Genomic DNA, 12426 nt, shown 5'->3' on the forward strand with positions numbered 1-12426 from the left:
TCTCGATTGCTCTCAATGCATGAGCTTACCTTAAGTGGCATAATGTTCGCATTGGATCCATTCTTGTAGATCTCGTTCATTGTGCGTTGAAGAGCGACTGCTTGCTGAGTCAGGTATTTCAAGTACTCGGAGCTCTCTTTGGTCTTTTCATGGTGTTCTCCAAGCTAATCAAAAAAGAAGTCACATTACAAATCAGAACAGGACCCAAACCTGTGTGCACTCCTAGTTTCTGCTGGCTTAGCATCCTTATAGAAACCTATCAGAACTGGATTTCACCTGCCTTGACATTAATAAAACAAAAGCAACCAACCAGCAAAAACCCACCACCACCCCACATTACTGCAGGAGCCTTATTGTCAAAGTTACACATTTCCATCAAGTAGAAGCATGTTTGCTGGGCGAGAAGCATTCCCTCCGCCAGGTTGTGCTTTCGGTCAGTGAGATGGTGCTGAATCACAGCTGTGCAGCTGCAGACATGTTCGGGCAGACTCCAGGCTGATGCAGAAGTTTTAGTGTGCATCAGCAAGGGTTGCAAGCAGGAGAGGTTATTGTCCATGGAACAGCTCAACTACTAAGCTAGCTTGACTTGACATTTAAGACAGTTGATGCAAAAAGTGGAAAGGATATACCAGCTCTTTCAGTGCCCTGCCAGAATGCGCTTGCTTTCTTTCAGCAGCAACAAATATCACACACTCCACATGGGGCCAAGTCACTAACAGAAGTTTCTGTCCAGTGATGGGGGTACAGCAAGAACAGACAAAATTGCAGAAAGGAGTCCATTCAAAGACTGTTTCATCAATTATGGCACAGGGCAGCAATTTTGCCTCCTTGAACTGTAAGTTGTGGATTTATTTTTGCAATGGCAGTGCTCATTTCTCACGAGAAAGCAACATGATAAAAGTTAACAGAACACATGCTTGTTACCTGATTTTTGTAGATCGTGTAGCCTTCCTTCTCGTGCTGCAGAGCTGACCGGAATTCTGCTTTGCTCTCATACACTCGGGCTACCAAGTGGTGACTGCGAGGGGAAGAAAAGCCTTTAGAGGGACCGTAATGAAAGAAGAAACATTTCTGCACTACACAGAACATGGCTTTAGCAAAACAGAGTCTAGAAGTCTTAATACTAGCACCAAATGAGACACTGAACTCTGAATACAGTATGTTAGCAGTTCCTTCCCCACCCCTCATTTGGGGATTAATATACTACAATGATTTGGGCTTGGCTTTTATTAAAATAGCAAGAAGTGATCCACAGAAGAGATGGAACTGGGGGTTTTTGACAGCAGACCAGATTTCCTGGATGCTGCAGGAATGAAGGCTCCAGTGCAATATTGAATGGCTGCAGCACGTCCACAGGAACATCTCAGTAGCCAGACTTGTTAAGTGGAGAAAAAGCAAGCAGCCATAAGCCGTTCCCATTGGAAAAGGGGCTTTTTGTTTCTTGGAAAGCAAATGCTTGAAGAATTTGATTAGTCCAGCCAAAAGTCAAAAATCTTCTGGTACAGAAACAACTAGCAAAACAGTGGCAGAGCTGGGATCCAAGTCACCCGGTCTCTCTCCAGTTGGGGGAGTTGATTTGACTTGGACTTTGCATCTTTAGTGTTTTTGGAATGAACAAAGATTTCTATTTTTGGCATTGTTACTCTGTGGGAGGTGCTGGATCTCATCAAGCATCCTAGTGCTGAGGGAAGGAGAGATGCTTTCTGCAGAAAGCATATCAATCAACTACTAGAAAACATATCAGACTCTTGCGTGTGCTTAGTAAGATTTATTTTCACTCTGACAAAGAACAGATGGGTTGCAATGTGGTAGTAGTAATTAGGAGTGGGCCTTTGCTTGGTTGTTTGTGAGCCAGTTTTGCATTCAAGGACAGCGCATAGAGCGCTGAAAAGCAGCGAGTACTTAGAGCTGATCCTGAAGGTGCCGACCACTCGTAGCTCCCTTGGAAACACAAGGGAGCTGCTCAGTATCTTATTCAAATACAGGGCCCTAATGGTAAAGGACAAAAGCAAATGATATGTACCTCAAAGATAGCTCCCTGAGGGCCGAAACAGTTAAATACAAATGTTACCTATCATCCCAGTCTCCCAGTATTATTAGCCTTCCTCTCCAACCTTCACTTGCCGCATGCATTTTTCTACCAGTAGTCCACAAGGACCAGGGTCATTTTGTCATGTTTTGAGGCAAACAGTATTACAGTAAATCTCATAAGTAACTTCAAGAGCAAGGGATCTCCATCCTTCCAGAAAAGCTTGGATGCTCAGTTCAGACTGGCACCACAGCCTTCTAGCTGCACCATGCCCTTGAACGCATGCAGCCCAAGGAGCCTGACAGACCAGCTGGGACTAGGTAGAATCTGTAAGTTAAAGGGACACAGCTGGACACAGCCAGAGCAGAGCCCTCCCATATGAGCGTACGCTGAATGTATTCACTCTCTAACAGTACCGTGACCCAGCCCAGCGCTCCATCGTGCCTCACCTTAGTGCAACTTTCAAGGACTTGGAGCCGTGATACTTGGAGCTGATGGCCAGGGCATTCTCCAGGAACCGGAGAGACAGGTCATACTCCATAACTCCATGGAGCACCAAGCCGATGTTGTTCTGCAGGAAGCCACCGCACAAAGAAGTCAAGCAGGCATTCAGAAAGGCAAAATCTAACTAAGCATTTATTGCTTTGTAAATAAGACCACTGACAGGTACTTCACTGCTTGAAAAGGCTGTCTATTGCCTCAGATGAGGTGCAGAGATGCCTACAGAAAGGCATCTCTACAGCATGTAACACATGACAGGAGACCATTCTCCCCCTTTCCAGCTCAGTCCAAGTAAGTCAGACAGAACAGGGGTAAGGAGCTCTCTCCCTTTTATGGAGGAGAACAAAGATCAGGCTAAACTAAGGACTTTTCCCAAGGATTACAGGACTTGAACCCACATCTCCAGTGCCCCAGTGCAAGAGCTCTGGCCACAGAAGGCTGGCCTTCCCAGCTAAATAGTCAAACTCCATTTTCCCATTCTCATAATGGTACTAACTGGTAGTAAACCCAAGGAGGAAAAAGCAATGCCTATACGGACATTTTAAATAGCTCAGCAACACAGGCATTTTAAGGGCCAAGAGGTTTCTTGAAGACTTTGACTCTAAGAGATTACTTACATCTAAGAGTGCCATTTCTGGGTGATCCTCCCCAAATACCAATAGCATGAGGTAGCGTGCACGGTACAGTAAGTTTAATGCTGTAGAGAGTTGGCTGTTTGCAAAGCAGTACAGAGCAAGGTGCATCTATAACATAAGAAATAATCAAGCATTAATGCTGTTTACCACTTTCTAAAGCTAAGTGTTCTCTCCATTCCACTCCCACAGTCACACAAAAAAGATCTTCCTTTAATGTGAAAAAGGATTTCAACTATTCAGAAAAGATACAAGCCTGCTAGTTAATTTACAGCTCTACTGAGGTATCTACATAAGATACAGTATTGAGAAGCAGTTGAAATATTTCATTTCAGTATTTCTTAGGCACCTCCAGGAATATTTCAAAGTTGCTCTGTACATATATGATAGTCTAGCTGGGCTCTTTGGGAGAGTTTTTGTTCTTTCCTTGTTTTTGACACAAGCCTAGGGAAAAAGCCAGCAGAATTAATGAATCCTTATATAAACATTCAGCAGAAAAAAACCAAGAAAATCTAAACTAAGACAGACTTCAAGTTCTTATCACGTGGGATGCTCATAACTCAAACGCTTAAGCATTCAGTTTACAAAATCTTAAGATATGGAAACTATTCAAGTGTGAGCAATTGCAAGATCCAAAAACTGTGTTTTCTGCAGACAGCACTCTTGAAAACTGTAGGTCAGAACTGCCAGTCTGTAGACAACAGATCTTTGCCTCTGACTTGCCTCTCTTCCCCAGCAAACACTGTATTTATTTGAAAATATAGTATTAAAACCTACATTTCAAACTTTTTCCTTTAACTCCTACGAACCCACAAAGTCTCAAGCTTGCAGAAGCTCTTTTGCCCACATATTTTGTCCTAATAATAAAAAAGTCAACTGGGAACCAGAGACTTCCAAGAAAAATTGTGAGCTTATGATAAAAATAGAGAATTCTGGGAAGAATGTTGCAAAGGAAGGAGAACTGCAGATGTTTGCTAGGTTCAGACATAAATTAAGGCTTGCAGATGCCAGGTGCATCCATGAGATGCCGCTTCTCCCCCAGCACCCTGTACTTACGTATTCTTGAATCGTGTTGGGATGCTCAATACCCAGGACCCTCTCACTCATTAGCACCGCTTTCTGCTGATTACTTAAGGCCTAAACAAAACAGAAGACCCAAGGGCAAGTCATGCAGAAGCCATGCACTTGAACAAGGAAGCATGGGGGAAAGAACGGGAGGACCAAACAGAGCCCCTGTGAGCACTTGCCTACCTCTGAATAATCTCCCATGATATAGTTGAGACGAGCTAGCAGCCTCAGGCAGGCACAGATTTCTACATGCATAGCACCATACACATTGTTAAACAAGTTTAAGGCTTCATTGATGAGCTCACAGCCCTCCTTCAAGAAACCTGAAGGGGAAAAAAAAAAAGAAAGAAAAAAAACACACCAAGAAAATTAGTTTTTGTTAAGCATTCGCCTGCAACCTCCTGGGAAGAAAATTTCTATAAAAAAAAATTTAGATTTTCTTCACTGAAGTCCTGAGCCACAAGGATAATTACCCCCAATGTTGCTGGAGAAATATGTTATCCATGCAGTGAAATCTATGTGGCTCAAGAAAACAGCAGCAGGGATATGTAGCTTTAGGTCACTGCCTTGTGTAAGGATTAAAACCTGGGAGAAAGAAATAGCTCTCCTATATCCATCCTTGTTCATAGCTGATAACCTTATAGCAGATCTGTGATTCAGATGATCTTGGAGACCACATTTCTCTCCTATAGCAAGGTGGGAGCATACTGGTGGAGGGCAGCAGGCCACATACGCCCTGCTCTTTTAGCAGCAGTAACCTCAAGAGGCAGGGGCATGTCAGGTCTGTACCTTGCTGAACTTTCGCTTGCCCGCTCTGGAAAAAGTGGAAAGCGTCTGAGGCTTTGGGGTTTACGTGCTTCACTACGGGGAAGATGTTGAGAATATCCTCTTCTGTAAAGGTGGGCTTGTGCCGGTTGTCAAAGTTGTACTCTTTCAGCAGTATCTGGAGAAACCAAAAAGACAGAAGGTCACAGTCATGACTTCCATGAGGTTCTTGTCAAGAGCAGAGGGGAAAACGAGCCTTGAATTCTGCTTCTGGCTTCTCAGCCAAAAGACCTCCTGTGTCATTACTTGGGGACAGCATTTTGGAGGAAGGTCATGTGCATGCATGCACACCCCCATGCTGGTGATGAAAGAGCACTGTAGTGCCACGGCAAGGTCACGCCAGCACCAGCACCCACGACAGGGAGACACCATCTCACTGAACTCTCGCACACAAGAGAAGAGCGGGAAGGCAGCAGTATGAGAAGGAAACCAACTGTTTTTCAAACGAGGACAACCCAAGTCCTGCTGAATTCAGCCAAAGAGTTGTTTCTTTTTGCATGGATGGGTGAGTGTGGGGGTGTGTACACACATGCATGAGAGTTAGATGCAACAGTTTGGTTTGTCAGACAGAACAGATACAGGAACTGTATTAAGGCAGACAAATCACACAGTAAGTTACCCTCTAAGGGAACTTCACTAGAAATCTTGTCATAAGGCTAGCACCTGTATTCCAGCATTAATGCCACAGGAAGACCTTTAAGGGCAGATGCTGTCCTTCTGAAAGGCCGTGCCCTGCAAAGCTGTTTAACAAACAGCACTTCACCTTCAAGTTTCTCAGTACAGAACACGATGCAGAAGGGAGAGAAAACGTGGATCTTACCTGGACTCCAGTTTTGAGGGAGATTTCACGAAGGAGGGTGATTTTCTGTAGACTATACACTTCAGCTGCTTGGTCAGCATTCTCACTGCAAAAGCACGCACAAGGTGAGCTCTTGGGCAAGTTTCTACACAACCACATCCCTCCTCCATGGCCTATTTGAAGCACAGGTCCCTTTACAACTAGGTGCTAACTGAAGCCATCACATAACAAGCAATATCACATGCTAATAGTCTATTAAAGTTTACAGAAATGCACATCAGTACTTTCCACTGAAACCCTCCTCGCCTAGCTTTCCTAGCTGCATGCGTCTCATAGGTTTCATCCCATTTCAGATTTTCCTACACTTCCCCCTACTGCTCCTTGCCCGATTTCTTTTCATTTTAAATGTGTAATATTCCCTGAAGAGTAAAAATTTACATTTAAACAGAAAACAAATCAGAAAGGGAGGTCCTACTAAAGAACAATAAAAGCTACAGAAGTTTGGTGAGAGTTCACACACAAGTGAGGGTAATTTGCTCTGCTTACCATTCAAGACCAAAATCAAAGTAGTTCTTTGCTTCTGAACAAATATTCTTCCAAAGCTCCTGAGGGGTCATGCTGGCCCATGCAGTGTTATCAGCATTTCCAAGGTTCCTGTTTTTCCTTTTCTTATTCTTTTTCTTGGAGACCAGCTCATCAGCTGGAAGATGGGCAATGGGATTTGGAAAGGAGCTTAGAAAGCAATTGAGGAAGTGGCTGATGGCTGCTGATAAACCCGACAACTCCACACCCTGCAGCAAGACACTGAAATCAGTCATGGACGACACCTTCCATCACACGTACACTGCTCTGACTCTGAGCCTCACACAGACCCAGTCCCACCAGGAACAGAAAAATCATTCGGGAGAGGGAGAGACAGTAAGCAAGGCGGGGGCATCATGGGAGGAAGATGGACAGACTCGACATTTGCAAGTGGAACTAGTACAGATAGAATTATATACACATATGGCATGTTTTTTTTAATCAATACTGATCTTCCAGTTTCATTTTGGGCCTGTTACTTGTAACAGAAAAACCTGAGAATATAAAGCAGATTTGTCATTTGACTAAAACCAGATATTTTACTATACTACATGCATATAGGTACACAGACGCACTAACGTTCACACAATAAAAGAGCTTCTTAGGAGGGTAAAAGTAATACTGTTTAAGATGAAAAAGTATTACAAGGAAGGCAAGCTGTGATTTCACTTCTAAAAGCTTTAAACATGAGTGAGAATCTGGGGAGGAAAAGCATGAATGATTATTCTCTGGGAAGGCTATCTTCGAGTGGGAACTTGTTTTCCCCTATACACAGGTCTATACCTATTTTAGTTGTAATGGGATTGTACTTCCAGTTGCTAGGCAACACCCATGAACTGTCTAATGAGAGAACAGACTCAACCAGCTATCTATTTGCAAGAGGTTAAAAAAAAAGTCATTAGAGAGAACACACAAGGCCAGAGGTTAGACTGCAGGTCGTACCTGAAGGTATGTCTTGAAGATGTGTTTAGCTGATCGAGTGATCAATTCACTGATTCCTATTTTCTATCCAAGGGAACAAAGAGCAGAGTCTAAGAGTCAGTCAGTAACAACAATGAAAGATATACTTTGCTTCTGAAGTGGGCTTTGATCAATATTTGCAGAAGACCCATTCTGCAACCCTACCCTACAGCCAGCATTGGACTTTATTTGACAGTACTCTTGGAGTCGGAGAAGAGCCCTCACGCTCACCCATGCCTGGTGATGGCAAGTCACCTAGTGCAGGAGGGCTCAGGCCTGCTGCTGCCTCCCGGCACCACCCCGAGCACCCTCAGGACGGGGCACCAAGTGCTCAGCCCGAGACTGTCACCAACAGGCTCGCATGTAACCCCTGGCACGCTACACGCGGCGCTCCCCAGCTTAGTCCAAATCCCCAGCAGATCTTAGAGGCACATGCATGGCTTGAAAAATTCAAGCTGTGTTTAACTGCTATTAAGCTTGGGAACCCCTGAAGCACTTTTATATCCCAAAGGACCCTCAGACTCCCTAACATGATGAAAGCCACTAAGGATTTGGGAGCAAAACTCCCTATCTGCTACTTAGAGTTCCTTCTCCCTCCTCTTTTTTGAAGCTGCTTATTTTTACAAAGAGAAAACAATTAGCTAAGTTGGAATCTATACAGGACAAATGATCCCAGAGGCAGTTTTAAGTGACAGTCTGAAGTTAAGCGTGATGCTTACAAAAATGTGATCCAACTGAGCACGGCCAGGAGTCTTGGAGATGAAGTTGATCACTTTGCCTAAGTAGCGCATGTTGATGCCCCGCTGGTGCATGGCCTCTGCTAAGGTAGCCCCATCCATTGGGAGCACAGTGTGATCCAGACAGTCCTTGACCTGCAGAGAATATGCAAACTTTGGTTTACAGAGTGCAGACATGAAGGGAAGAATGCTTGGGGAACTCGCAGACTCTCTCTTAAGGATCTTACAGTCACTGACTAAAAACACGCTTCCAATTAGAAGGCTACAGAGTTGTACACACTGGGCTGGTAAGGGGAAATGGCACTTGCATTTTAAGTTGTGTTGCAATGCTGATAAAGAGTCACTTAATGTACGTCAGGAAGTAACACCGGTTACTTTCCGATACAGGATAGGGTGAACTGCCTGCTTACAGCAGTTCTGTGCTAGTCTGTAACTTGCCCTCAAGCACATGCTTGCACAGCATTTTGCATTTAGATACTAGTGTATGAAATATCTTGCAAAATAAGTCCAGCCCTTTTCTGATTCATTCCCCTTGACGATTAAGGTTGAATAGCCGATCTTAAAAACTATCCTACAGAACTAGTGGACTAACTACAAAACTAGTGGATTTACAGAGAGGTAGAGTTTAGAAAAAAAAAAATCTGACAAGGGTTTAGCTTCTCTCTAGTTAAGACTAAGAGTTGCTGGACTTCTTGGAGTGAAGGGCACCAGTTCCACCCTCCTCGCTAGCAGTGCCAGCTGTAATAAGCACATTAGCAGTCACTTTAGAGAATGGCTTAAGAAAGGAACAGCTGATGTTTCTTATCTAGCAGGGGAGTGGGTAAACATCTCAAATGCTTAAGACTTGCAGACGGAATGTTTAGACTAGATATTAGCAAGAGCAATTTACCAGTTTACTCCAGAATTATTACTCATCAATTGATTCAATCAGGGTCAGGTAATACAGTGAGCTGTGCAGGATGCCTAGGGCAAGGGAGGGTGACTTACATGGTCTTTACTGCTCCCAGCTCTTGACAAATCTGTTAATTACTAATGATATATATTCTTGGTTGGAGTGAGGTGGGAAAATAATACCATGATGCAAAATGGGAATGTAAAACCCCTCTTATGCTTGCATCAAAGATGCTGACACCATTCGCTCTACTTTGCCGCCTGCGCCAGAACTTCACTTGACAGCAGGAGAGCACAGCCTTTGGTCGGGAGGAGAAGGCAGTGTAAGACCACATCAACGCTTGATCTTCAGAGTGGCCAGACTTGAGGCAAGCTTTCAGAGAGGACGTTAGTGCTGGTTGTCAGTTCCTTACCAAACCCGGAATCTGGCATGAGAGTAGGAACGCAGCAGCATCCTTCAGTAACTGCTTCTGATCCTGCACTTCTTCTTTGCTAGACTCAGGAAAACGAACACCTAAGAGCAAGAAAATGGAAAATATAAAACGCGTAACTTGGGGAAAACCCCTCCTCACATACAGAAGTCATATAACAAGACAAGGTAACAAGCTGAAGTGATTCTACCTCCCTGGAATTAAAGACTTCAAGAGCCATCTACCCTGTAGCACGTTTCAGTGGGAAGAACCTTACCTGCGCTGCTTTGTTACTGGCTGTGCTGCTTCGTGCCCACTCATTCTTAACACAGCTTTTAAAGGCATGAGCTCTGCTCTTTATCTGGTCCATTCTATCTATTGCAAAGTACTGTGTACACCGCTTACAGTGCAGAGTCAACTGGCTAGACAGGAATGGGCACATTTCAGCAGATGGGCCAGGAAATACTGCGAGTGCTAGAAGCTCAAAGCTTCTTGGCTTGGCACACACAAAATTAGAATACAGTTGTATGTTCTGGCAGCAGAGTCAGTACCAAAGCACTAATCTTTACACCAGCCTTAGAAGATTACTGGCTGTTCAAAACACATGCTCCTTCTGACATGTTTATTCCAAGCTAAACTCAACTACATGACCATTCCCCTGCAATTTGCATGTATACAGCCTTTGTTCACCCCTGTAAACACTTTCAGCAGTTGTATTATATTTCCAAATCAAGAATGGTGATTCCAGTCACAGAAAGCTACATACAATGCTCGCAACGAATGTGTAAATTTGAAAGGGCACCGTGACCTACTCACCATGATATTGCTAGAACAAACCCTGCCCTTCACTGAGCATCCAACATCAGTCGTCCAACTACAACTATTGTAGTTGTTTACAGAGAAAATGTTAGGACCAAATTTAATGGCTTCCCCCCCCCCACACCTCTTCTCATGTGGTCTAGCAGCTGGGATGCTGGAGGAAGACATGAAGATTCTTGGCAGTGCTCTGCAGACCTCCCCTGAGTGTCATGGTGGGAGACAGCTTACTGCCTGCATTTGGTAGTCTGAGCATTGCAATCAATTATATTTCTTTTCCTCTTCTGTATTTTTGTACTGCATGGAGAACCCTGCACGATGCCCAGCTAGCCAGAAGCCAGCATTATTGCTGACTACAGAACACAGATTTTTGTCTGTAGCTCGCTGGACATGGCAATCCTCTAAAGGGGAACAAAACCCAGTTCTTTGTGCACATACCTGGTGAGAAAATATCTGGGTTAAACCGAATGTCAAATGATGCATCACTAATGGAGCCTACAGCCTTGCAAGCATTTCGAATCACTTCTCTGCTTTTGGGATCCACTGGAGCAGGAAGGAAAAGAGAATAAAAACAAGTGTGAATTTTAGAAAACAACAAGCCTAGGTATTAAAGTAAGAGAAAAGTTTTGTTACTTAAAGCAGTGATAATGGCACACGCTGCAGAAATCCAGTGGACAGTCAGTGGTAAGATATTTGGGAAGGAGCATAGATGCGGAATGCAAAATCTGAACAAGAGCACGTACGCTTATCCAGAATACCTATGCACCCTCTCCCCCAACCTTAGATGTTCAGCTTCAAGCCTAGGATTTTCAGAGGTGTTTAAGCACTGCACACTCCCCAGAGCTGCCAGACCCCATTCACTGTAGACCTGCACTAAGTCTCTGACACCCTGGCTGTGGGTTGCTGGCCCCCAGGAGGCCAGCCTGCCGGTCAGGCTCTCATTCTTCTGTCAGAGCTCATGGGTCTGCTGTATTTCAGAGACACTTAGCCCACCTACCCAACCTGCCTCCAGGACAGCAGGGGAAGATTAGTTTCTTAGTGTGTGAACAGCTCACACAAAGGCTAAAACCATATTAATTGAAGAAGCCAGTGCTTGTCCTGTTTGTCCCTTCTCAGTTTGGCTCACGTCCTATCAGTGACAAAGCCCACCAGCTAGTGCAGGAGCCCTGGGCTGCTTCTGATGCAAAGGATTAAGTACCTGTTCCATCATCAGATGCAATGGTCTCAGCAAGCTCTTTAACCTGCTCTAGTCCAGTCACATTATCGTCTATTTTACCATCTTCCGACTCAGACTTTTCACTTTCTGCAGTCCCGTTCTCTGGAGAGGCGCCATTTTCCAATGCACCTGAGCTTTCCTGTTTGTTGGCTTTCTGCTGCATCAGCTGCAGTGCTGCCAGCTTCATGAATAAGAGGTATCTAGAGTAAAAGAAAAGAGGAATTCAGCAAAGAAACAGCATACACAGCAGGAGAACCCAAGGGGAACAAAGCTCCTCTAGGAGAGGAGAAACTGATAAAGTTAGGACCATCCAGTTGTCCTGTGTAAAGGCAGGACGTATGCCTTTTATTCATGAGCTTTCCCATATCAAAGCAGTGCGCATTATTCTAACATCTGTCATTAATGTAACGAAGAGAAAAAACAAACAAAAAAACCAACCCTGATTTTCACACCCATCACACTGGGAAACTAATCTCTTTGCAGTGGTTACAAACTGCTTTCCACACGCAGAACCAGCAGACAGCTCAGAAAGACTCTTAGCCCTAATGCCAGATGCACAGGACTATGCCAAACAAAAACCAGCAGCAATTTTTGCCAGGAGACCTTAGCACAGGGAGGCCCAACCTCTCCCGGCCAAGGAGTAGCAGCACTCTATGGCCACAGTGCTGCATGCTACTGGCCTGGGATCTCTCCTGCGAAGCGGTGGAGTCCGCCTGCAGGCGCGTGGTAGGACTGGGAAGAGCGCCTGGTTGCAGAGCTGGTTGCTCAGTGGGCAGAGCTCCTCAGCCAGCAACTGGAAGACTTGTCTTCCCAAAGAGTGAAATCACACTCTGACCATCTGCAGTAGCAGAGTACCCTGCAGTCCTCCGTGTAGGAAAGAGGAGCATTAACACCAGCGCCACATGGCCGCACCACACTGCTTATGCTGCTCCTGGAGCTCCCGCTTCCTTGCCCGTATGA

General features: G+C 44.7%; 1 protein-coding gene across 2 annotated transcripts in view; it reads right to left on the bottom strand.

The window, feature by feature from the left end:
• CLUH (clustered mitochondria homolog) overlaps positions 1-12426 on the bottom strand; it is a 45533-nt gene that overhangs the window by 9596 nt on the left and 23511 nt on the right. For both annotated transcript variants that reach the window (XR_010886197.1, XM_067309619.1), the window contains exons 11-24: positions 11449-11666; positions 10689-10793; positions 9438-9538; positions 8116-8268; positions 7379-7441; positions 6401-6645; positions 5876-5960; positions 5020-5173; positions 4414-4553; positions 4219-4299; positions 3148-3273; positions 2479-2600; positions 925-1018; positions 30-164 (exon numbers count right to left, since the gene is read on the bottom strand). Coding sequence is in view for 1 of the 2 variants with exons in the window: in XM_067309619.1 (XP_067165720.1) it covers positions 30-164; positions 925-1018; positions 2479-2600; positions 3148-3273; positions 4219-4299; positions 4414-4553; positions 5020-5173; positions 5876-5960; positions 6401-6645; positions 7379-7441; positions 8116-8268; positions 9438-9538; positions 10689-10793; positions 11449-11666 (1822 nt within the window). In the remaining variant the exon portion in view is untranslated. The remainder of the gene's footprint in view (positions 1-29; positions 165-924; positions 1019-2478; positions 2601-3147; positions 3274-4218; positions 4300-4413; positions 4554-5019; positions 5174-5875; positions 5961-6400; positions 6646-7378; positions 7442-8115; positions 8269-9437; positions 9539-10688; positions 10794-11448; positions 11667-12426) is intronic.

This window comes from Apteryx mantelli, chromosome 22, assembly GCF_036417845.1.
Source record: "Apteryx mantelli isolate bAptMan1 chromosome 22, bAptMan1.hap1, whole genome shotgun sequence".
Taxonomy (NCBI): Eukaryota; Metazoa; Chordata; class Aves; order Apterygiformes; family Apterygidae; genus Apteryx; species Apteryx mantelli.